This window comes from Sorex araneus, chromosome 2 (genome assembly GCF_027595985.1).
Source record: "Sorex araneus isolate mSorAra2 chromosome 2, mSorAra2.pri, whole genome shotgun sequence".
NCBI classification, from domain to species: Eukaryota; Metazoa; Chordata; class Mammalia; order Eulipotyphla; family Soricidae; genus Sorex; species Sorex araneus.
In genome coordinates this window covers 64,774,082-64,796,428 of record NC_073303.1, presented here as the reverse complement: position 1 = coordinate 64,796,428, position 22,347 = coordinate 64,774,082, and the positions used below count along the sequence as shown (strand labels likewise).

Genomic DNA, 22,347 nt, shown 5'->3' with positions numbered 1-22,347 from the left:
AAATTCATAATGCTTTTCATTATAATAATTAGAACATAGCCCTCAGACTTTTTGATTTTTAGTCTTCTGACTGAATGAATTTGCAATTTTCTTCCCAAGGTTGGAAAAGTATGTTTCTTTAGCTATTGTAAGGTTTTGTGGAGTTTTTTTTTTTTTTTGCTGGTTTTTGTTTTGTTTTGTTTGGGGGCCACGGGGGTGCTCAGGGTTTACTTTGGGCTCTGAGCTCAGGGATCACTCCTGGCGGTCTCAGGATCGAGTCCCGTGCTGGCCGGATGCAAGGCAAGCGCCCAACTCACTGTATTTGTGCTCCAGTCTCGGTCCTGTAGTTGCCTTATTTAGAATTATTTTGATACAAAGCAGTCCTGACATCTAGTAAAAATTTAAACGAGCGTATGATAATCACTGTTTTATTTTTTTAAAACCCTATACTGGAGGACTCTCCTGCCCCCTGACTCACACCGCCTACCAAGAAGGCACTCAGGGAAATAGAGTGCGTTTCTGAGTGTTCTGCAGAAGGGCATGCAGCCATTTCCATTACTAAAGTGAATCAAAACAGCAAGAGCAACATCTGGCTCTCTGTGGAATGTCCAAAGGTGAGCCCCTGTCTGCCCTGCAGCTCCCACGTGACCCGCCCTGGCTGCTGTGCCGAGAGCCTGCTCTGCCGAGATCAGTCACGTTTTCTAGAACCAAGTCAGGGCAAACTTTGCAGAACAAGTAATTATTTGGCGCAACAGTTTGGTGGTGTTTGAAGTTGGAGATATAAATACCGAAACATGCTTTTATTTCATGCAAGTTATTAAAACCCGGGTCCAACTTGACAGAAATGTGAGTCAAAGATTCCGGCGGACCCAGTAACTGCTACTTTTCCAAGACTGTGGAGAGCCACTTTACATTCATGTGCTTTGTACTCAACTGCAAGCATTTATCAACTTTTTATCCCCTGGGCCCAGAGAAGGATCTCATAGCAACAGCAAGGCCCTCTCCTGAGTTAAGTAAATATTTGAAAATTATGCAAAGAATCAGAATTATTTCATAGGCTCCCTGAGTCTGTGCAGCCACGGAAGCACAAATAAAAGATTCTTAACGCTGAACCCTGCTTGATGAAGGGTCAAGGACCAGAAAGTTGTTCAGTGTTCTTTTCTTTCAGAATATATCGTGACAGCAGTCAGAGACTCACCCACCGGTGTGCACAGTTTTCTAGATTCTTAGAACCAGGGAAAGCAAACTGTATCTGTTCATGAGGGATTAGCAGGAAATAGCAAATAATGATTTTGAGATCAAATATTTAGACCAATGCCATTTAAAAATTTATGTATATAAGAAATATAATGTCAAGGCTGATCAAGTTGTGTAACATTCTATTGTGCTTTTGCAGTTTTAATTCCAGTGCTATGCCCCCAAAGATCACAGAAGCCCAAGGAGAAAAAAACCTTCTTTCCCTTTTTTTGGCAAAGTCCCTGGAAGGAAAGGAATTCTCTCCTCACCTCAAAACAACCCCTCAACTACTTGCTTCTAAGGTTCAGTAAGCACAGGGTCACTGACCCATCTCTCTCTCTCTCTCTCTCTCTCTCTCTCTCTCTCTCTCTCTCTCTCTCTCTCTCTCTCTCTCTCTCAACTTTGTTGCAATGATCAGGGGTTGCACACCCTTGTTTGGAGAGCATGTATGCTTTTGGGCGTGGTGCTCTCTGCCCAGTGCACGCATCTGTTGTGGCAGCAGGGATCAGAACAGTGTTACAGAGACGGCAGCTAGCCTGCGGGCCAGTGCTAGGAGCTGACCTCACACACCAACGCTACAAAACCCAGAGTTGTGGAGCTCCCCCCGCCACCCCTGTCTTAAATGTCATCAAAAGGAGAAAAAACGAATGTTTTCCAAAAAAAAGTTTAAATACCTATATTATCAAGCTATGAATAATCAGGTCAAATGCAGCATACATTTATGTTTAGTAAGCGCACATATATTTATTAAACACGTGTGTTTATTAAACACACATAGAGAAAAAGAAGTCCTTTAAGGCAAAACACTTGGGGCCGACGAAAGTCAACGCTAACTGCCAGTGTCTCAGTACTGTCCTCTGGAATGTTTCTAAATTATTTCTCAGGCACACCGAATGCCAAGTTTCCTCCGTCAGCCGGGCAAAGCACAAGCCAGCTTGCAAGGAATGGTCCTGCCCGATGGCTGTCGGATGTTTGCAATCGAAACGCGCTCGGGAAGTGACTTCCTCGGTGATCTCCTCTTTTTTTTTTTTTTTTAAGCCGCGGGAGCCGGCAGGAGATGCGCGTCTCACATGACCCCGGCAGCCCGCCGCGCGATGCCACCTCCCGGGCACGGCCGGGCGCGCTCCGGCGGGAGGCGCTCCGGGTGGCGGCTGCGCTCGCGCCGTGCCGCCGACGACCGGCAGGGGGCGCGCGGCCCCGGCACCCCCGCCGCAGCGCCCCGGCTCCCGAGGACCGTATCCCTACTTGCCCCAAGGTCACAGCGCGGGTACCCCGGGAGCAGCCTTCGGGGGCGCACGGCCCGACGCCGGCGGAGCGGATGCGGTGGCACGCCACGGCCCCGGGGCCCGGGATGCGAGCTGCCGGGGGCCCGCGCGGGAGAGGCACCGGGGGCCCGGGGGCCCAGCCGCGCGCGCCGCGGCCCGACTCGGCGCCCCGGAGGGGGATGGGGTGCGCCTAGACGCCCCGCGGCCCCGCACCCATCCCGCGCCCCGCTCGCTGCCCGCCCGGAGTGGGGGTGTGGGAGGGGGGGCCCGGGCCGAGGGAACGCGCGCCGCCGGGGCGTTCTCCCCGCCCCCGGGGCCCTGCCCGCCGGCCCGCCCCGAGAGCCCGTCACCTCCTCCCGCCGGCCGCCGGGTCCACCCCGGGCCCCCCTCCTCCCCCCCCCCACGCCGCCCCCGAGCACCAAGTTGGCGGGAGCCTATAAAAGCCGGGGACGGCGCGACCCGCGGACACAGCGTGCCAGCTCCCAGCCCCGCCGCGCCGCCAGCCGCCAGCCCCGCCGCGCGACCATGTCCCATCACTGGGGATACGGCAAGGACAACGGTGAGTGCGCGCCGCCCCCGCGCCCCGACGCCCCGCCGCGCCCCTGGCGCCCGCCCCGCCGCCACTGTCGAGGAATCCGGGCGGGGGGCGCGCGGCTGCGGGGACCCCGCACCGTCCCGGCCCGGCCCGCACCCCGCCAAGCTGGGGCAGGCGCTGGGGAATATTTTTTTCCCCCTGCGGGGCATCACGAAGAAATGAGGAGCACCTTCTCTTTCCCTCCCACCCACCGCCCCAAATGTCTGGTCCGCGGGGACCACCTGTGGCTAAAGGCCGGCAGCTTGCGCCGTCCCGGGGCGTTTTCCAGGACTGGGTTCTGGGAGCCGAGGGATGTGATCTGGGAGTTTTCCCTCCCGCTCCCCGCTTCTGAGGTTTAGGGGGTCCCCAGGGAATGCGCTTTAACATAGTCACAGACCGGGTTGGTGCCGGGAGGCGCGAGGAAGCGGATGCCAGCAGGATTTGGCGTTTCATCCTTTGGGGTGGGGGTCCACGGTTGCTTGGGGGTGGCCAGTCCCGGGGATTCTAACTGTCCGGGAAGCGCTGTCCCGGGTCCGAGCCCGCCCGGGTGGTCCCCGCCCTGCCCGATCGTTTGAATGGGCGCGCACAGCCCCGGTCCTAAGCCAGCCCCAGGTGAGTGCTGCCTCGTCCAGTTTCCATCGCGGGATGTCGGGAAAACTAGTGTGGAAAATAGCTACAATTTACATGACGGCCGGCTGCTTGCGCTGTCTTAACAGATGTTCATTTAAAATTTTCATAACCATCCTAATAGCCCCAACCCCGGAACACGAGGAAACGGGGGCACCAGCGAGGAAATGTTTCCGCAAAGTCATTTGGCGCTTGAAGGGGTGCCGCCAAAATTGGAGGCGAGCGGATGGGTTCTAAGATCGCCGCCTTTATCTAGGGGTGCGGGGTGGCCGCTTCCCTCTTACTAGGTGACTGACGATCTCTTCTATACCCTAGGACCCGACCACTGGCATAAGGACTTCCCCATTGCCAAAGGGGAGCGCCAGTCCCCCGTGGACATCAACACCAAGACAGCCGTTCATGACCCTTCCCTGAAACCCCTGAGCGTGAGCTACGAGCAAGCCGTGTCCCGGAGAATCGTGAACAATGGTCACTCGTTCAACGTGGAGTTCGATGACTCCCAGGACAAAGCAGGTCAGTGTTGAGAAACTTCCTTGTGTTTGTTTTCCCGAACTTGATGGGAGCCTGTAGGAAACTGGCAGAACTCCCTCGTAGCGCCTAGAGCGCGCGCACTCTAGGATGTCACGCTGGTGATCTTCATTAAATTCCAGAAGTAGGCTAATTGCTTTGAATGGCCCTAGGCTCTTTGGAGGACAGACAGTTTGCTGGTTTCTATATAAGGCGTCTACGCCTGTGTATGTCAGAGAAGGTAAGGGCTCCCCACGACCCCGTCAACACCAGACACGCAGGGTGTGCAAAACTTGAACATTCGCTCTAAAATATTTGTTTTCCAGAATGCGTGCCTACATCAGTGCAAAGCGCTTCCAAGTTGAGCATAAAGATAGCAGTCACAGGATGATGAGAACCGGACGCTTTAAAATCATGAAATTCAGGGGCTTGCTCGAGAGTCCGGGGGGCAGGGTTTTTGCCATGACAAGGACCATCCAGGTCTCCATCCCTGGTACCCAATATCGTCCCTCGAGCCTGCTAGGGGTGATCTCTGAGCACAGATGCAGGATGAAGCCCTGAGCACCACAGGCCCCAAAGCACCCCTGGCCCAAATTGTAAAATCCTTGGGAACAATTGCATTTAGGAATGTTTTCTTATCATTAGCGTGATAAAGAGGGAGTCTAACCTGCTTTCTATCCAGAAATCCACTCACAAATGAAGACATAGTTGAACTGTCATAGATAAAACCAATTATCCTAATTTATTTTTAATAGACCCATCTACCAAATGCCCATTGAATGTTTTTCCCCCCTATTTAGAAATAGAAACACAACCTCATTTAGACAGTGGCAACCTTCTTTGTCCACTGGTTGATTTAATTGCCAGTGTCCTATTTTCCCCAAACATTTCCTCTGAAGGTCGTTGGAGGAAGGGTGCTACAAACAAATCACATGTTGTGGGAGAGGGGCAAAGTAAGGGACATTCTGGCATGCTGTCAAAAATGTACCATAGTTACTCTAGTTGAATGGATTATTCTTTTTCATTAGCTATCCATTGTATTCAGTGCAGTTTTGAAAAAATTCTTCCTCCTCACCCTTGCCTGCTCATAAATTTTTGTTTGTCAGACCCTTCCTTTTCTGAAATAGTGACTCAGGAAGATTGCTCTTTGGAAGTTTAACACAGAGATCACCTGAAAAATCTTTTCTGTCTACTTGTGAGCTGTGTAAAACTTAGTTTAGGACGCACACACACATACACACACGCACACACACACACACACACACACACATTCTTTGGCATAACATCTGATGGGGGTACTATATGTTGCCAGGGAGCGAACCAGGAGCTCCTGCATGTAAGGATGTTTTCCGGTTCTTTAAGCTATCTCCCCGTTAGCATAAGTTATTAGATTTTGATTTAGCAGAGAATGACCGTTGAAGAAACTCCATCAATAAATAATTCTATTCCATTGTCTCCCCAAGCATGCTTCCCACAGTAAGAAAAAATTAATTCACAGAGGATTAAATAGGATGTATATATTGTGTACATATATATGTGTGTATATATATGTATATATATATCACTGTATCACTGTCATCCTGTTGTTCATCAGTTTGTTTGAGCAGGGCCAGTAACGTCTCCATTCATTCCTGTTGCATGCTAGTATAGCCCGATGGCATATTGGGGGCTCTTTCAAGATCAGAGGAATGAGGACCATTGTTATTACTATTTTTGGCATATTGAGGACGCCATAGGTAGCTTGCCAGGCTCTGTCGTGCAGATATATATATATATATATATATATATACATACATACGTATACATATACACACACATATATATATATCATAAACACTGAATATTTATCAAGTGACAAGGCTAATGGTATTGGCAGTATTGTACAGATAACAGGAAACCAAATATCCCTAAGTTACTTTAGTCTAAGGCTTCAGTGTTTTTCATAAAAGAGATGGAATCAATGTATGTTTCAGTGCTGCAAATGAAATAATTGTTTTCAGTGGAGAAAATGTTCACCAACCTTATATGCTACAGGGAAATTGGATACTCAAAGTGTTTTTTAAACAATGAATAAATGCATGTCTAATAAATGGAAACAAAAGATGTATGACCTTTACTCTTTACTGATTTGATTGTAAAATAAGTTGTTCCAGTATGCATTATTGGAAAGTGGATATCAGTAATGTAGTATGATGACTACGAGCATGATAAGCCCGAGTTTAATTTCCACATCTGCCACGAGCTAGCTCAGTAGCCCGGAGAGGAGAGTAACTTAACCTTTCCGAGTTTTACTTTTCTCTGCTGTAAAATTAGAGTGGCAGTGTTATCTACTGTAGAGGAAGGATTAATTGAGATAGCGAATAGACAATACCCAACTCAGTGGCTAGCGTATAATAATTCCTCAGTTTCCATTGTGGTTACTGGATCTGCATCTGCCTTTATTAGGCAATTGCTGGATGTGTTGAAACCCAGACCTTTAAAGGTTGAAACCCAGACCTTTAAAGGTTGGAACCTTTAAAGAAAAGGCCTTAATTAGCTCGAACATTACTTCCCATCACTTGCTAGTATTTTGAAATTTTATTTCTGCATGTTACTGTGTTTCATTATTTTATTAAAGTCTAACTGATTTCATAGATGACTATGACATAGTTATATATTTTATCCTGAGTAGATCAGGTTCTGATGGATTTCTGTCTGAGTAGTAGCTGATTAGGACCACGTGCACCTTCTCTGTCTGCTTCTGGAGAATAACACGGACCTCATTCACACAACTACCCATCTATTCTTACACTGTGAAGCAGCTGAAAACCCATTTAGGCACCCAAATCTATGTCCTCAGACATAGGTATTGTTCATCTGGTTCTTCACTGTATCACTGTCATCCCTTTGCTCATCAATTTGCTCTAGGGGGCGCCAGTAACGTCTCCGTTGTGAGACTTGTTACTGTTTTTGGCATATCGAATATGCCATGGGGAGGTTGCCAGGCTCTGCTGTGGGGGCAAGATACTCTCAGTAGCTTGCTGGGCTCTCCGAGAGGGACAGAGGAATGGGACCCAGGTCGGCCTCGTGGGTAAACACCCTACCTGCTGGGCTATCACTCCAGCCATCTGGTTCTTAGACAAAGATAAAATACTTTCCTCCACTGACTTAGGGCAAGAGAAGCCGAGTGTTGTGAGGGCAGGAGGGATTTTTGTATTCCCAGAATCCTGTATTCCCGGAGTCTCTGCTGGAGATGCCCAAAGCAGGAAGACAGGAGTCAGAGACACGGGCAGTCTTTTGACGGGAACACAAGCGAGTCTCAAAGAATGAAGGGATCACTGTGGAGGCTGGGGAGTTGGCCTGAGCCTGTTAGGAGGGACTCTCCCGGGGAAATAAGGCTTAGACTAAGGCTTGCCCGGTTCCGGAGGCTTGGAGGAAGTATCCTGGACCCAGGGCACAGCGTGTGCTCAGACAGGCCAGAGGTGCTGTAAAAACAAGGGCAGAAGGGACTGTTAGAAAACTTGTTGTCTTTGCATATCAAAGACTCCTTTGTAATTTTACCCATACCTCTTTAAACATCTTCAGTTGTTTTGATTAAACAGGGAAGCCTTTTTTTTCCCCTAGGATGCAGATTATGTTAAATGTTGATATCCAGGGAAACCATATCTCAGCATTTCCGAAACCAGCAAAACTAAACTAAAAGAACCCTATTCTACAGCATGCTAAAAAGTATCATTTACACTTAAAAATTGTAATTTTGTAGTGGTGGTGGGGGGGAGGGATGACACACATCCAGCAGTGCTCAGGATTTACCCCTGGTTCTGTGCTCAAGACATCACTTCTAGTAAGTGCTGAGGATTGAATCGTGGTTGGCAGGGTGCAAACTCAAATAGGACCTTGCACTATTTGGTCCCTACATTTCAAACACAGATATAGATCCTCAAGTCTTCAGTTAGAACAAATGGTAAAGATACTGCAGGTCTGCGATAATAAACATGGAAAAATAACAATATATATGAGTTCAAGTAATTTGTTTTCATCTCTTTCCTAGTCTGTTAGAGTGAGACTAAATGAAAGTCATTTAGGAATAGAAGTCGAGGGGCCTGAGAGATGGTACAGCATGTAGAGTAGGGTGTTTGCTTTGCATGCAACCCACCCAGTTTTGATGCAGGCACCACATAGTGTTCCCCAAGCCTCACGTGGAGTGGTGCCTGAGTCACAGAGCATGAATGTGGCCCAAAACCAATGCCCAAAGCAGCACCCCCAACGTATTTGAATGAGAATCTTTGAATGAGAGCCATAGTTAACGGTGTGTGGGCTCGTACCATGTTCAGAAAAACTGTTAACGTTTTCTCTGTATGTGAGTCTAAAAATAAAGGTTGCTTAAATTTTAAAAATAGTTTATCATCTTTTTGTTTGGAGTTCATTTTATGATGTTAATATTTAACTATCTTTTATCGCTTACTTTCTACAATTAAATGTCTCATCTTATTTACATTTTACCTTCAGTGAGATTATATTCTTCTAGAATTTTTTTTATAGAAGCAGACTTTCAAATAGATCCTAAATGTTATCTTCTATGCAAACTTAAATACTTGGGTATCAGAAACTCAGTTGGTTGAGTTAATTGCTGTGTTGAAGCTTGAGAGATTCTTTTTATACGCGGAGTTAATAGGCTTTAACTGGAAGCTGGTTTAAAGCACTCATCGATCTTCTAAATTCCTTTAAAAATAACCCCCTAAAAATTAATGAAAATTTGATAATCCTGTTAATTTTTTTTAGTGATTAAAAAATAACTCTAGCTGCTTGAAACCTTTTATTACTAGCTTTATCTGGGAGAAAAGAATAACTGCCAAATGATTAACTCCTGCTAACTTATTAACTTTTACTAATGGGCTTAGTGTTTTCCTTCTTTATTGCAAAGTTGGAATAAATATTCAAATGATTGGGTCAACCAATATGCTAGCATTTCTTTTAGAAATTGGAGATTTTTCCCTATCATTTCAAGAAATAAAGAATAAAAGCCAAGCTTACCTGATCTCACCCAAAGCAGAGCATTTTTTCTCAAGTAGAACATAGACCTTTATTCATTTTTCAGGGACTTGCTTTTTTAGTTTTAAAATTTTCCTTCCAATGTGATAAGGTAAAAAGGAAACAGAATACCAAGAAATGAAAGGCCTTGCCATACATGTTTATGGTATGAGTCTTCACTATCTAGAAGACTGACCCCAACGCTCAGAACAATACTGTATTTGAGTATGTTCATGTAAAAATATATTAAAGATGTCCTTTTTTGACTTTCAGATAATTCCCATATATCCGAAAATTTTTAAAACATATCTGTTCTCTTAAATTTTGCTTAGTGGAAGTGATTGCTATGCTCTCACTAAAATATCTTAATGGGAAACAGTATGGCAATCTTTTTCTTAGATTTATCTACTTTATTGTGTATTTTCTTAACTTTTAGCATGTAGGTAGCCCTCGGATTACTGGTCATTGCCCCAAATAGCAAAACAGTAAAGCATGATTTAATAAGCTTTTAGATTGTTCACAGGGGAGGTTGTTAAGCTGCTGGAAATATGGTGTTTTCTAGCAGATTTATTTACTTCATTTCCAAGACATTCCTTAAATTTTAGATGCAAGCTAAGGATCATTGAGAACAGTTTATTTATATTTTGTATTATGACAAGACTATTTACATTCATTAAGGTCTTTAGTTTGTTACTTGGAAGTATGTTACATTAAGTAGTAAAAAAATAGAAGGAACAACACTAATTTTATTGTTAAAGTTTTAGTTTCTAATTTACATAGTTGTTGTGATTCATTTTTAAATTGACAGGAGTGACTCTCTTGACTTCTGCAAGCAACATAATTGATATAAATTCCTCAACTATCTTTACATAGTCAATATGCATTGCTGATAGTAGATCATAAAAGTTACAATCAACTGGTGTTTCTTGAAAATTGGATTGTTGAGTTCTGTGAATTGAAAAAAAAAGCCATTTGAGTAGAAAACCCATTGATGTGTTTTGTGGAATTCATTTCTACGGTTTAATAAATCACTGACTCCTGAGAGTCTCCCAGACATAGCTGGATTTGACAGAGAAAAAGCATATACAGTCAGCAGTTTATACTGTCTTTAAAAATTATTTTTTGGGGCTGGAGAGATAGCACAGCGGGTAGGGCGTTTGCCTTGCACGCGGCCGACCTGGGTTCGAATCCCAGCATCCCATATGGTCGCCTGAGCACAGCCAGGGGTAATTCCTGAGTGCAGAGCCAGGAGTAACCCCTGTGCATCGCCAGGTGTGACCCAAAAAGCAAAAAAAAAAAAATTATTTTTGGGCTAAAAGTACATGTTTTTTGTTTTTGTTTGTTTTAAGCTAAATTAGTATAGAAAATGCTATGTAGAACTTAAATGAAAGAAGTTGAGTTGGACTATAGCAAAAGCTCTACTCAATGAAAGCTCATCTTTTTTCCTATTTCTCAGATAAGAAGATGCATGCTATATATACTTCTTAATTTATAAAGTAGCTCACAATAGTTGATTACGTTTAATGTGCAAACACTAATCCCACCACCATTACACCTTCCCACCACTGTATTTCGGATGTTTCCATCCCGAACCCCAACCCCCCTGCCCCAAATCAAGAGCTGAAATAATCTATTTTGTATTGATGCATGCTATATTTATTAGAATCATGACTACTCTTTTTTTAAACTGAGGGGGGGTCTCACAAGCAGTGCTCAGGGGGGCTAGAGGACAACTATCAGAAGTACTCAGCCAATGGGGCAGGATGGTTCAATGCTCTGGCCCCCCAGTTTGTACCAGGTGTGCTTGGGAACTATGAGAAGTCAGGGATCAAACTCAAGGCCTTATGAATACATGGCACACATCCCTGATCCCTGAACTATCTTCTTGCCACCCCCCGAAAAAATATTTTTTAAGGCCTTTATTGACTAAATTCCAAGCTAAGAATTTGCTGAGAGCTTTCCGACTAGTTGCACAAGACCAGAAGCACTGTTTTTAATAGCAAAATGAGCTTTAAGGACTTTTCTACATAGCCACATATTTTTATTTTAACAACAACTGAAACAGGTATATGGGGGTAATAGATTAGCACTGCATGTGTTTAATTATTAAACTCAGAAAGTAATTTTAATTTTTTTTAGTATTAGCGAGTCTTATTTATTAAAAACTCACTGGGTCAGTTGGGGGGGGAGGGGTGCTATGGGTGCTCAGTGGCAAATCTGTACACTTCAATGATATTAATAACCATGTTACCCACACTATCATTAAAGGGTTTTTTAATTAAAAATGAAAATGCATGTATACTTTTGCCTAATTCTTGACATTCTCTGGAAGCATTAAATTGTTATAGAATTCTTAAGAACTCCAGGGATCAGCAAAACAAAAAGAAAGAACAATAAGCCTTATTATATTTTAAATATTAGATCCTAATACGTCCCTTTTCTAGGGGAAAGGAGATACATATAGAAAGGTCAGTTGCTTCATTGTATTTTACCACTTGGTAGAATGAATGTTGCTTTTTAAGTTCTATTAGCTCTAAAGTCATCGTCAAGAAATTATTTCAGATTAAATTCATTTCAGAAGCATCTCAGCTTTTGGAGAGGGGTGTTTGAGCCACATCTGGTGGTGCTCAGAGCTTGCTCCTGGCTCTGCACCAGGGATCACTCCTGGTGGTACTCGGGGCCAGTGTGGGGCCATGGCCACGTGCAAGACAGAGCTACTCACTGTACTATCTCTCTACCTTAGACAACTCCTTTCATTACAGAAGAGGGGGGAGGATGTGCTCTTTTTTTAAATTTTTATTTTTAATGAATCACAATGAGGTACAGTTACAGATTTACAAACTTTCCTAATTATGTACCATGCTCATTTTTCTTTTGGAAAATAAAAAAAAAACTAAACAAAACTGTATTTGAAGATGAAGACATAGTCTCTTTTCTTATTTTTTTTTTCCTTTTTTGGGTCATACCCAGTGATGCACAGGGGTTACTCCTGGCTCTGCACTCAGGAATTACTCTTGGTGGTGCTCAGGGGAACCATATGGGATGCTGGGAATCAAACCCAGGTTGGCCGTGTACAAGGCAAACATCCTAGCCGCTGTGCTATCACTCCTGTCCCTGAAGACTTATTCTCTCCTTAACAGAATGATAAAATTAAAGAAAGGCTTTCAATAAGCTGTTTTAGAAGAGATTTTACCAGGATATATTCAAACTCTTATTTTTAAATAGGTATAACATTTAAAACCCATTTATAATTAAAACACCATTTATAATTTCCTCTTTATTCTTCTTTTCCATGCCCTGATCTACTAGAAAGCAGAGCTGGCAGCGGGGTCAGACTAGGAACAATGGAACCACCCTCGCGCCCAGTTCTCCTCTAGCCAGTTTTATTTTATTGAGCATATACGGGGGTGTTGGTGCCACCTTAGCCCGCTTAGGGGGAGCAAAATGAGCAAACTTTGTGGAACAGACTCGCTCCTTGTTTTGCACCTACAGAGTAAGTTTGAGCTCTCCATTATGTAGAACTATAAACTGAAGTTAATAACATACCCCTAATAAAATAAAGTATAGCAACAGACTATAAAATGGAGGTGGTAAAATGATTCTTAACAGCTTTAAAATATATTGGTCAAACAACAGATATCATAAACATTTTTATATATTATGTATATTTGCATGCTTTAAACATAAAATGTTTGCTACGTTATGGTGTAGGAATGGGGAAAGAATGATTTTTATATTATAGCGCTCTTCTAAGATACAGCTTGGTGGGCCAGAGCAGTCGTCCCATGGGTAAAGCATTTTCCTTGCAGAGAGCTGACCCAGGTTCGATTCCTGGCATCCCTTATGGTCCTCTGAGCATGGCCAGGAATAATGCCTGAGAGCAGAGCCAGGAGTAACCCCTGAGCATCACCAGTTGTGGCCACAAAACAAACAAACAAAGACACAAAGAAACTTGCTGATTATCCACAGAGAGAACATAATCTAAGAATATTATTTATATTATTGATTTTACATATAATGAAGCTACATAATGCCAGATAGGAGAATCATGGGATGCTATTTATTTATTTATTTATTTTTGTTTATTTATTTATTTATTTATTTATTTATTTATTTATTTATTTCGGGGTGGCATCTGCTTACACATCTTTAGTTCCCAAAATTAATTTGTTAAGCAATTTGTGCTCAACACAAGGAAGTGCTTCCTCTGCCCACCTCTTCCAGGCTCTGGTCTGTCAGAGGGAGCAAAGCCAAGGTCGGAGGCAGTCAGCGAACCAGGGTTGAAAAGGTTCCCAAGTTTGCAAGTGTGTAACCGTGGTCAGGACAAGCAGCTTCCCAGGAAATTCCTACATAATTCACAGAGGAATTAATAGTTTGCCATAGTTTCTTCTCTTGGAACCTAAAGTCACTAGGCCAACACAAATCCAGAAGAGTGTTGTTCAGAAAGCAGAGGGGACAGAGTCTACCCTTCAGCCAAACCAAGTGAGGACAGGAACCAGGTGAAATGATTTGTTCAGCACAGTGGAATAAACCTGGGTCTGGACTTACTTTTCAAAGTGAAAATATTGCTAGATATAAAGATAGGATTGATGGTTGCACTATGTCATAGCATGGGGGTGTGCTATGCACGTATATGAGAATGCATGTTTTGTATGTGTGTATTTACATATATGTATATTTAAATTTTTAGTGCTGAAAGGAGGACCCCTCACTGAAAATTACAGGTTGATCCAATTTCATTTTCACTGGGGCTCTGCTGATGGGCATGGCTCTGAGCATACTACAGATAAAAAGAAATATGCTGCAGAGGTAAGCAGAGCTTTTTCTTCTTTCTGGGTAAAGATAAAAATTGGTATTTTTGCATGAATTTTGAATTTTGAAACAATTTTTAAAATCTGACTCAAACCAAGTCAACCGCTTTTACAAAGAACTGTCATGTTTTCTTCTTATAACTTTTATGTGTGCTACTTCAAGTAATGCTGAAAAAATAATCTGTTATAGCCAAGGATACCTACTTCTTGCAACAATATAAAAGAATTTAAAGGGCCTCTTTTTAATATAAAACCAAAGGAAATGATGTCCCTAAAACCTAGTTAATGCTTGGTCTTACACTTCTTGGTGCAATGATTTGTCCTTATGTTGGATAGTAGGTAATTGCCCACATTTTCACTTTCTTTAGTAACCTCTAGCAATGAAGAAAAAAATCAACAGAAAATATCTCTAGGCATTTATTAAGTGAGTCATTCATTGTATGTATTTTGTCTCCTGCTGCTTTAGCTTCACCTGGTTCACTGGAACACCAAATATGGGGAATTTGGAAAAGCTGTGCAACAGCCTGATGGATTGTCTGTTTTGGGTGTTTTTCTGAAGGTTAGTTGACAAGGCCCTTCCCTCCTATATCTGTTTTTACGAAAGATTGACCAGACAGAACATTCATAACATAAGGGACCTTCTATGAAAGAGGCCAGAAAATGCCTTTGACTCCAAAATATTTTCAGACTTATTTTCTCCTCCATCTCTGCTAGTGGTGGTGGAGATGGAAGACAAAAGGGCCACATGAAGGGGTGCTTACTGGTACCATTTAGACATTTAGATGGGAATCGGAAGGCTCTTACATTTTAAATGAGAAAAGCCTCTATAACAGATGCAGTTAAGAAAAAAAGAATTCAACCTTTAAAGAAAGGAATTCAACCAGTAAGCTAACTTCGAAATAAATGATGTTAAATTAGGTCAGTTTGGAGAGGATTGAAGGACAGTTGCTTGATATTGGAATATTTTAGGCAAGAATGAAGCTTGGAGATTGAGCTGCCAGGTAGATGGTTGTAAAGGGAAAGTGGAAAGGTCTGGGTGAGAGAGTCACAGACCCAGGTATTATATATCTGTCAGCATATAGAACTATCCATGGGATGAGATGAAGAAGAGATGAAGGCTTCTAAGAAAGCATCCCCCAAATATACAGAAGGCAAGGCCCTTAAGGTGGAGGAGAAGATGCTAAGTATATAACTAAAGAGAAATATAAGAAGAATCATGGCAACTTTGGTTGACAAAAGGTGACAGGAAAGTCAAAGTGGGGAGAGAATTTTAAGAAAAAGGGAAAGCAGCAGTATAAAACCCTGTAAGAAAATTAAGGTAAACCCTTGAACAGTAGCCCAACTGTTTTAGAAGTTGGGGGTCACTGAGCCCATCGGAGAGAACTGTTGCAGAGGAATGATAGTAAATGCAGAGGAAGTTGTCAGCAAAATTTGGGGAGACTATGCTGCCTGTTTAATCAAAGATCGATGGGTGACACATAGCAAGTCCTCAAGTTTGATTTTACAATAAGGAAATATTTTCTGAGCCAGCCCAAATTGGTATAGCAACAACTGGGCTAGAGAGTCCTATGTCTTGTCTTTTCCTATAGATTGGCAGTGCTAATCCAGGCCTTCAGAAAGTGCTCGATGCCCTGGATTCCATTAAAACCAAGGTAAAGACTCTTCTGCTTCTCCACTAAAGTCTCTGTTACCCCATCCCACCGTGCTCGGGAAATTCTTCTGATCAAATCGAATGATCTCCCATTTGGTGTGTGGTATTTGAATGAGTAGTTATGAAGATACATTGTAGTTTATGTTTTTAACTTTTCTTTATCCCAAAGTTGATCCTAATCCTGATATGATTTTATGATTTGGGTTTCGTTTTTTTTGGGGGGTCACACCCGATGATGCATATGGGTCGCTCCTGGCTCATGCACTCAGGAATTACTCCTGGCGGTGCTTGGGGGACCATATGGGATGCTGGGAATCGAACCTGGGTCGATCACGTGCAAGGCAAATGCCCTACCCACTGTACTATCACGCTAGCTCCTGATTTGGGTTTCTTTAGTCTTCCTTCCAGCCATGTGGACATGCAAAAACAGTGGCCCAACAGTCCCATGGTTCAGGAGGAGCTGGAAAACCATCTGCAAAATGAGTCATTCGTCTAGCAGATATTTGTTGAATATTTGTTGCTAACTAACCACTTTGTTAACCCCGAAGATACAATGAGGAACAGAAGGCCCTGCTTCATAGACATTCATGTCACCTTGTTGGGCTTATTACTCTTCTTTCCATTTGTATTCTTTATTGAGATAACTTTAGATGACAAGACTGTGTGCAATTCTTCCATCCTGTGCTTCAGTGCTCTCTCAGCAGAGCTGTGTGGAGGTTGTTGAGAGTCTCCTGAAGTACCACATTTCCCAGAGCCGGCCCTGGCTTTGCAGAGCTCCTTGGGAGCAGAAGCAGGATCCGGCTTTGTCAGATGCTCACCGACACGTCTAGCTCAGCCCCTTGAATCATATTGAACCATGATCCCTCTTCCACCTGATCCAGCTATTTTTCAAAATGACTTTTTCTAAAAATTTCCTCAAGTTCTCTCTAACTGTTCTCACATGATATTTTCTCTCTTTGCTACAATCCTGTCATTCTTCTAGTGAATCAGTCTTATTTGTATCCATTGCTTTAAAACTATAGTGTCCAGAAATGAATGCAGCAAATTAGCTAGTAAGCCAATTAGCTCCTCCTTTGCACTACTGTTGTTGTTAACTGCGGCCTAAAATTCCAGTACTGCAGAGACATTATTTCACTTTGAATATTGCATAAGATTCGTTAATGATTTTATGAAAAATCTAAGGGATTATTTTCGAGGAAGAGAAGAAGAGAAATGGGTATTTTTTTTTAAATTGAATCACCATGTGATACAGTTCCAAAGCTTTCATGTTTGAGTTTCAGTCATACAATGATCGAACACCCATCCCTCCACCAGTGCACATTTTCTACCACCAATGACCCCCGTGTCCCCCCCACCTACCCCAGACTTCCCCCTGCCTCTATGGCAGACTCGAGAGAAATGAGTATTTGAAAGTGAGAGTCAAATCTTCTTTCTACTGTTTTCTGTTTTATATTTCCAATTCAAAGGTCTTGCTTGTTTCTTTCATTTTTGTTTCAGGGGGTGAGGGTAGGGGGCCGCACACTGGCAATGCTCAGGGTTTACTCCTGGCTCTATGCTCCTGGTTCCTTCCTGCTAGTGCTCAGGGAAGCATACACTGTGCTGAAGATGGAACCCTGTGAGGTTGTGTGCAGGGCAAGAGCCTCAACCCTTGAACCATCTCTCTGGCCCCTTCCAAAGTCAGAGCTTTATGTTAATTTTTTTTTTATTTGGGTCACACCTGGCATTGCACAGGGGTGACTCCTGGCTCATGCACTCAGGAATTACTCCTGGCAGTGCTCTGGGGACCATATGGGATGCTGGGAATCGAACCCGGGTTGGCCGCGTGCAAGGCAAACGTCCTACCTGCTGTGTTATCGCTCCTGCCCCTAATTTTTATTTTGTTTTCTGGTGAAGATGAACTTATTTTACAGTATTTTTTCCTCGCTATTCGAAAGAAATACCTGTCTTTATGCTTCCTCCCTCTCTGCTTCGTCCTCCTCAGCCCATGTGACAGTTTAATTCCTGCCTGTGCCTTGTTCCAGGGGAAGAGCGCTGACTTCTCTAACTTTGACCCCCGTGGCCTCCTTCCGGCGAGCATGGACTACTGGACCTACCCAGGCTCCCTGACCACACCTCCCCTCCTGGAATGTGTGACCTGGATCGTGCTGAAGGAGCCCATCACTGTGAGCAGCGAACAGGTCAGTTTTCTAGCAAGTGGTTTGGGTGGGGGAGATGGGACAGCTGGTCCAGGCAGAAGAGCATGGCCTGGGGAGTCACAGCTCTCTGGGATTGAGTTGTTTTTGTTGTTGTTGCTGTTTATGGCTGGTGGAACTCCTGCATGCAACAGTACCTAGCAAACACGCATCATTCAATAGATATTTGTCATGAATAGATATTTGTCATCTTAGGCAGCTTGTTTACCCTGTAAAATGAAATAATCATAAGGATGAAATGAGAAAGGTATTGGTGCCTTTTTTTTTTTGAAAGCTGTGAGGAAGCTGAGGCTTAGAACAGTGAGATTTCAGATTTGAGGTCATGGAGGTTTCAGAGATAATTCCCAGATTAGTACTCACTCACATCCAAGCTGACTGCAGCTTTATTTGTATCAGAATTTATTTCTTAACTCCAAAAATATCCAAAAGAAATCACTTTGGGGAGGAATATTATGTATCAATTCGTCCCATGTTGCTTTAGCAGTTTAGTCCAGAGAATTCTTATATTTCACGTACATAGTTCAAATAATAAATGCAATTTAGGATCCACAGAGGCAAATAGGGAAATCATTTTCTAGCTATCTCTGTTTGTGTTGTTGAAATGTGTAAAATGAGCGTTCCTCAATAGAACCTACAAGGATATGAGTCCTGAATAAATGGGAGAAGAAAGTCGATAGCCAGTGTCCTGAACATTTCCACTGAGTATTTATAGTGTAATTTAAACCTATAAAAACTCCTAAAGTATTTTAATATTGAAGTTGAAATCATTAGAATTATAAAGATGCCACCTAATGTCATATATAGAAATGTTAATTTTGAATGATGTGCATATGACATATTGCAATATGACTTTAGTTATCAAAAATTAAATTTAAAAAGCTGGAATGTGCAGTAGGTATTGAACAAGTATGTTGTGCAGTAAAATAGCAGTTCTTTGTACCAGAATCAGGTTTGGGTGCAAACATCATTCTTTTTGTTTTCCTTCAGAATGTTAACTTATGTGGACTACGGTACTTCATATCTTTCTAAAGGGAATATGTATCTAACACTGGAAATCACCTTCCATATAGCCAAGTAGATAAAAAAAAATAGTTGGTAGATGCATTGTTGGGCTGGAGTGATAGCACAGCGGTTGGGCTTTTGCCTTTCATGCAGCCAACCTGTGTTCAATTCCTCTGCCCCTCTTGGAGAGCCTGGCAAGCTACCAAGAGTATTGAACCCGCTCGGCAGAGCCTGGCAAGCTACCGGTGCGTATTGGATATGCCAAAAACAGCAACAATAAGTCTCTCAATGAGACACGTTACTGGTGCCCGCTCGAACAAATCGATGAGCAACAGGATGACAGATGCATTGTTGGTTGATGACTTAAAAACAGATCTTACAGTCATGCTCATTTGAGCATCATTCTTGAAATGTAAGAAAACATCACAGTATTTCTACCTACTTGTAAATGCAGTTATGTGAGTTACAATTTTAACTCTGCACATTCTTATTCTTAAACTGGAAACAATCTCATTTGAATTTTGTAGCCTGACATTGAGAATTGTTATAAATGTATTTATTTTGTACCCATACCCATACACACAAATACCCATTTAAGTCAGGGCAATTGAACCTATCCTTTTAGTCCCTTTGTGGAGAATTTAACCTTTATGATAGAAAGTAGTACTGAAATATAAATATAACTGCATATATGGTAAAATATCACTAACCATATTTTTTATGTACTGTTACATGAAATCTGAGCTAGGCCTCTGATTCATAAGTCCATACTCGGGCTCCTTCTTTTGTAGAAATCCCTAGTTCTGATTTGCCCATTGACAGCAATGGGCAACATGACTTTAGGAGAAGCTTGAGTAGCACGTGCAGACATAACTACATCACAAGTGGGAGAGAAATAGTTGATTCTTCCATTAGTTCCCTAGGAGCACACAAGTATTTTTCTTGAAGTTCACTTGAAAGCTTTTAACATGTCACTGGCTAGAATGTCCTTCATGCTCATGTTTAACACAATGATGAAAAGGAGAGTCATTGACATGGTCAGTTCAGTAAAACCGACAGACTTCCCACTTGAAGGAGGTGAGCAGATGACTGTTCCCGAGAAGGTGTGGGGTGGGACAGGCATAGGACAGATGTCATGTTAGTAATATAAATGGTTTGGCTTTATCATTACCTCTAATTTTCTGAACTTAGGCCTTGTGTCTGTGATGCTAGAATAAAGTCAAGTAGACCAATGTGTGAATGCTACTGTTGGCGTATGCAGGAAATGGGTTGCATCGGTTTGGCCCAAAACTTGTTTGTACTCTATCAACAGATTCTTACTCATTGAGTAGGAATGCGATTCTGTGAAAATGAACACATTTCGAGATACTGTTAATGATTTCCTTTGCGTTACAGTAACAATGGTTGTGGATATTATAATAGTTGATTTACATCAAGATTAGCTTCTTTGGCATGTGCATTTGTGTGTGGGTCTACGGGGTGGGGAGGGAGATGATGGATGATTACAATACTATTATACTGTGTATGCATAGGGTCAAAAGCAGTTGATTCATGGACTACTGTATACTCAAACAACCCTTTCTCATTTACTTCCCTGCATTAGGGAAAAAGTAAACTAACATTAGCCAAAATAATCTAAAAACACTAGGAGATTAGTTGAGGGCTGCCTGCATCACATCACTGGGACAGGGAACTAAACAATTTTTAAGGTTATAAAAGTCAAAAAATGACTGAAAGTTGAAATTATGGCTTGAAATTAATTTCTGTTTTCACATATTTAAGGAGATACACAGCAGACCCTTTAACTTCCAGACTTGTAGACCCTATTTACTTTCAATACAGCTGTTGTAATAAAACTTCTCTGGGGCAGAAAAGAAGATTTTCATTTTAATCTAGAGTTATTCTTTAATATTTCAGCTATATTTTATATACGTTTGATGCCTGATTATACAATGAGGGAAAAAAAAGCAAGCTCATTGAAAATTTCCATTTCCTTCCAAGTAGCACCAATGATTTTTGTATTTTATATAATAATACTATTTGCTATGCAAAAGTATGCACATACAAAGTTTTACATAATTAGGTAGGTATTGGGAATCAAATTGCATTTAGAACCTTAAGATAGATCAGACTGTAGCACTGAGAATATATTTTGATATATTGCATAGGTATATAAGTGAGCACTCTTATGAAACTTTTAACTTTTTAATCTCTGAATCCCAATTTTCAGATGTCGAAATTCCGTAAGCTTAATTTCAACAAAGAGGGCGAACCCGAGGAACTCATGGTGGACAACTGGCGCCCAGTTCAGCCTCTGAAAAACAGACAAATCAAAGCTTCCTTCAAATAAGAGGGTCCTAGAGCCAGCACTTAATAATTTTTTGGTTTCCCTTTAGCTAAGCACAAATCTGCCTTGGAAATTTTGGACCTTGGCTGCTTTGCATCTGGTTTTCTACACCTTCATCTCTCACCTGCCGTACTTACTAATATAATGTGAACAGCTAGACCAATTGTCTTGCTTGAGAAAATTGCTGTGACTGGTGCTTTGTTTAATGGTATAGACAAATTTCTGTAACAGGGAATGGAATACAATGACTAGGCAAAAGTATCTCGACTTTGCTGTAGTGATGAGCATTACAACTGGTCACTAAAATGCTTCTTTAAAACATAGGGAAGTAGAATGATGGAGTGCAGTTATGCATCACAAGATAAGTCAAGCCGCATAACGTAAATCAGGTAAAATAGACATGAAGCAATGTAATGTTAATCTGATCAAAGAAATATTATGAGCCTAAGATGTTATATTAAAGAATAAAATTATAAATTCTTATATATTTGTAGCAATGTTATCTTAAATATGAATTATGCTGTATTTTAGTGATTTTTGAATTACAGAGATGTAAATTAAGTGTTATCTGTAAAAATTGTTTTAATTATAGTTGTGATACAGAGTATATTTCCATTCAAATAATATATCATAACTTAATAAATATTGTATTTTAGATATGTTCTCTAATAAAATTCAGAGTTATACTTTGTATTATTTTTAAGGGTGGGGAAGATGGGGTGGGAGCCAAACCTTGTGGTGCTCACATTTTACTTCTGGCTCTGTGTTCAAGAATCACTCCTGGCAGTGCTCAAAGGACCACATGCAGTGGCAGGAATAGAACCAGCATCAGCTGTGCACAAGATGACTGCCTTAACTGTTGCACTCTCTCTCTGGCCCTTGTTATTTTTGTGGACTGTGGGTAATAATAGAGAAACTAATGTCCACCTTTCTAATTTGTACTATGTTGTAATAAATAGTAAATGGCCACAATTGACTTATTCATATTTGAAGGAGTCTTCATAAAGAAAAAACCCCTTGGCCAATTGCTAGATTCTAAGTACTCTATAGAGTACTTTCTGAGCACACATTCATGTGTCATGTGATGGCCAGGAGAACCCTACGAGGGTTAATCCTGCAGTGAAGGAAAACAACTGAGTATACTAA

At 42.1% G+C, this 22,347-nt stretch overlaps 1 protein-coding gene across 1 annotated transcript; it reads left to right on the top strand.

Annotated features, from left to right (window-relative positions):
• The first annotated feature begins 2,428 nt into the window (after positions 1-2,428).
• CA2 (carbonic anhydrase 2) lies at positions 2,429-21,887 on the top strand. Its single transcript, XM_055128341.1, has 7 exons — positions 2,429-3,039; positions 3,997-4,194; positions 13,889-14,007; positions 14,476-14,568; positions 15,599-15,661; positions 17,682-17,837; positions 21,085-21,887. Exons 1-7 carry the CDS (start codon positions 3,006-3,008, stop codon positions 21,202-21,204), a joined length of 783 nt encoding a protein of 260 aa, XP_054984316.1. The 5' UTR covers positions 2,429-3,005; the 3' UTR covers positions 21,205-21,887.
• The last annotated feature ends 460 nt before the right edge of the window (positions 21,888-22,347 follow it).

Bases quoted from the DNA above. Each gene is read 5' to 3' on its own strand.
- CA2 (XM_055128341.1), top strand. From the start codon at position 3,006: ATGTCCCATCACTGGGGATACGGCAAGGACAACG. The intron at 3,040-3,996 runs GTGAGTGCGCGC...TCTATACCCTAG, and splicing joins GGGATACGGCAAGGACAACG to GACCCGACCACTGGCATAAG. The intron at 17,838-21,084 runs GTCAGTTTTCTA...CCCAATTTTCAG, and splicing joins TCACTGTGAGCAGCGAACAG to ATGTCGAAATTCCGTAAGCT.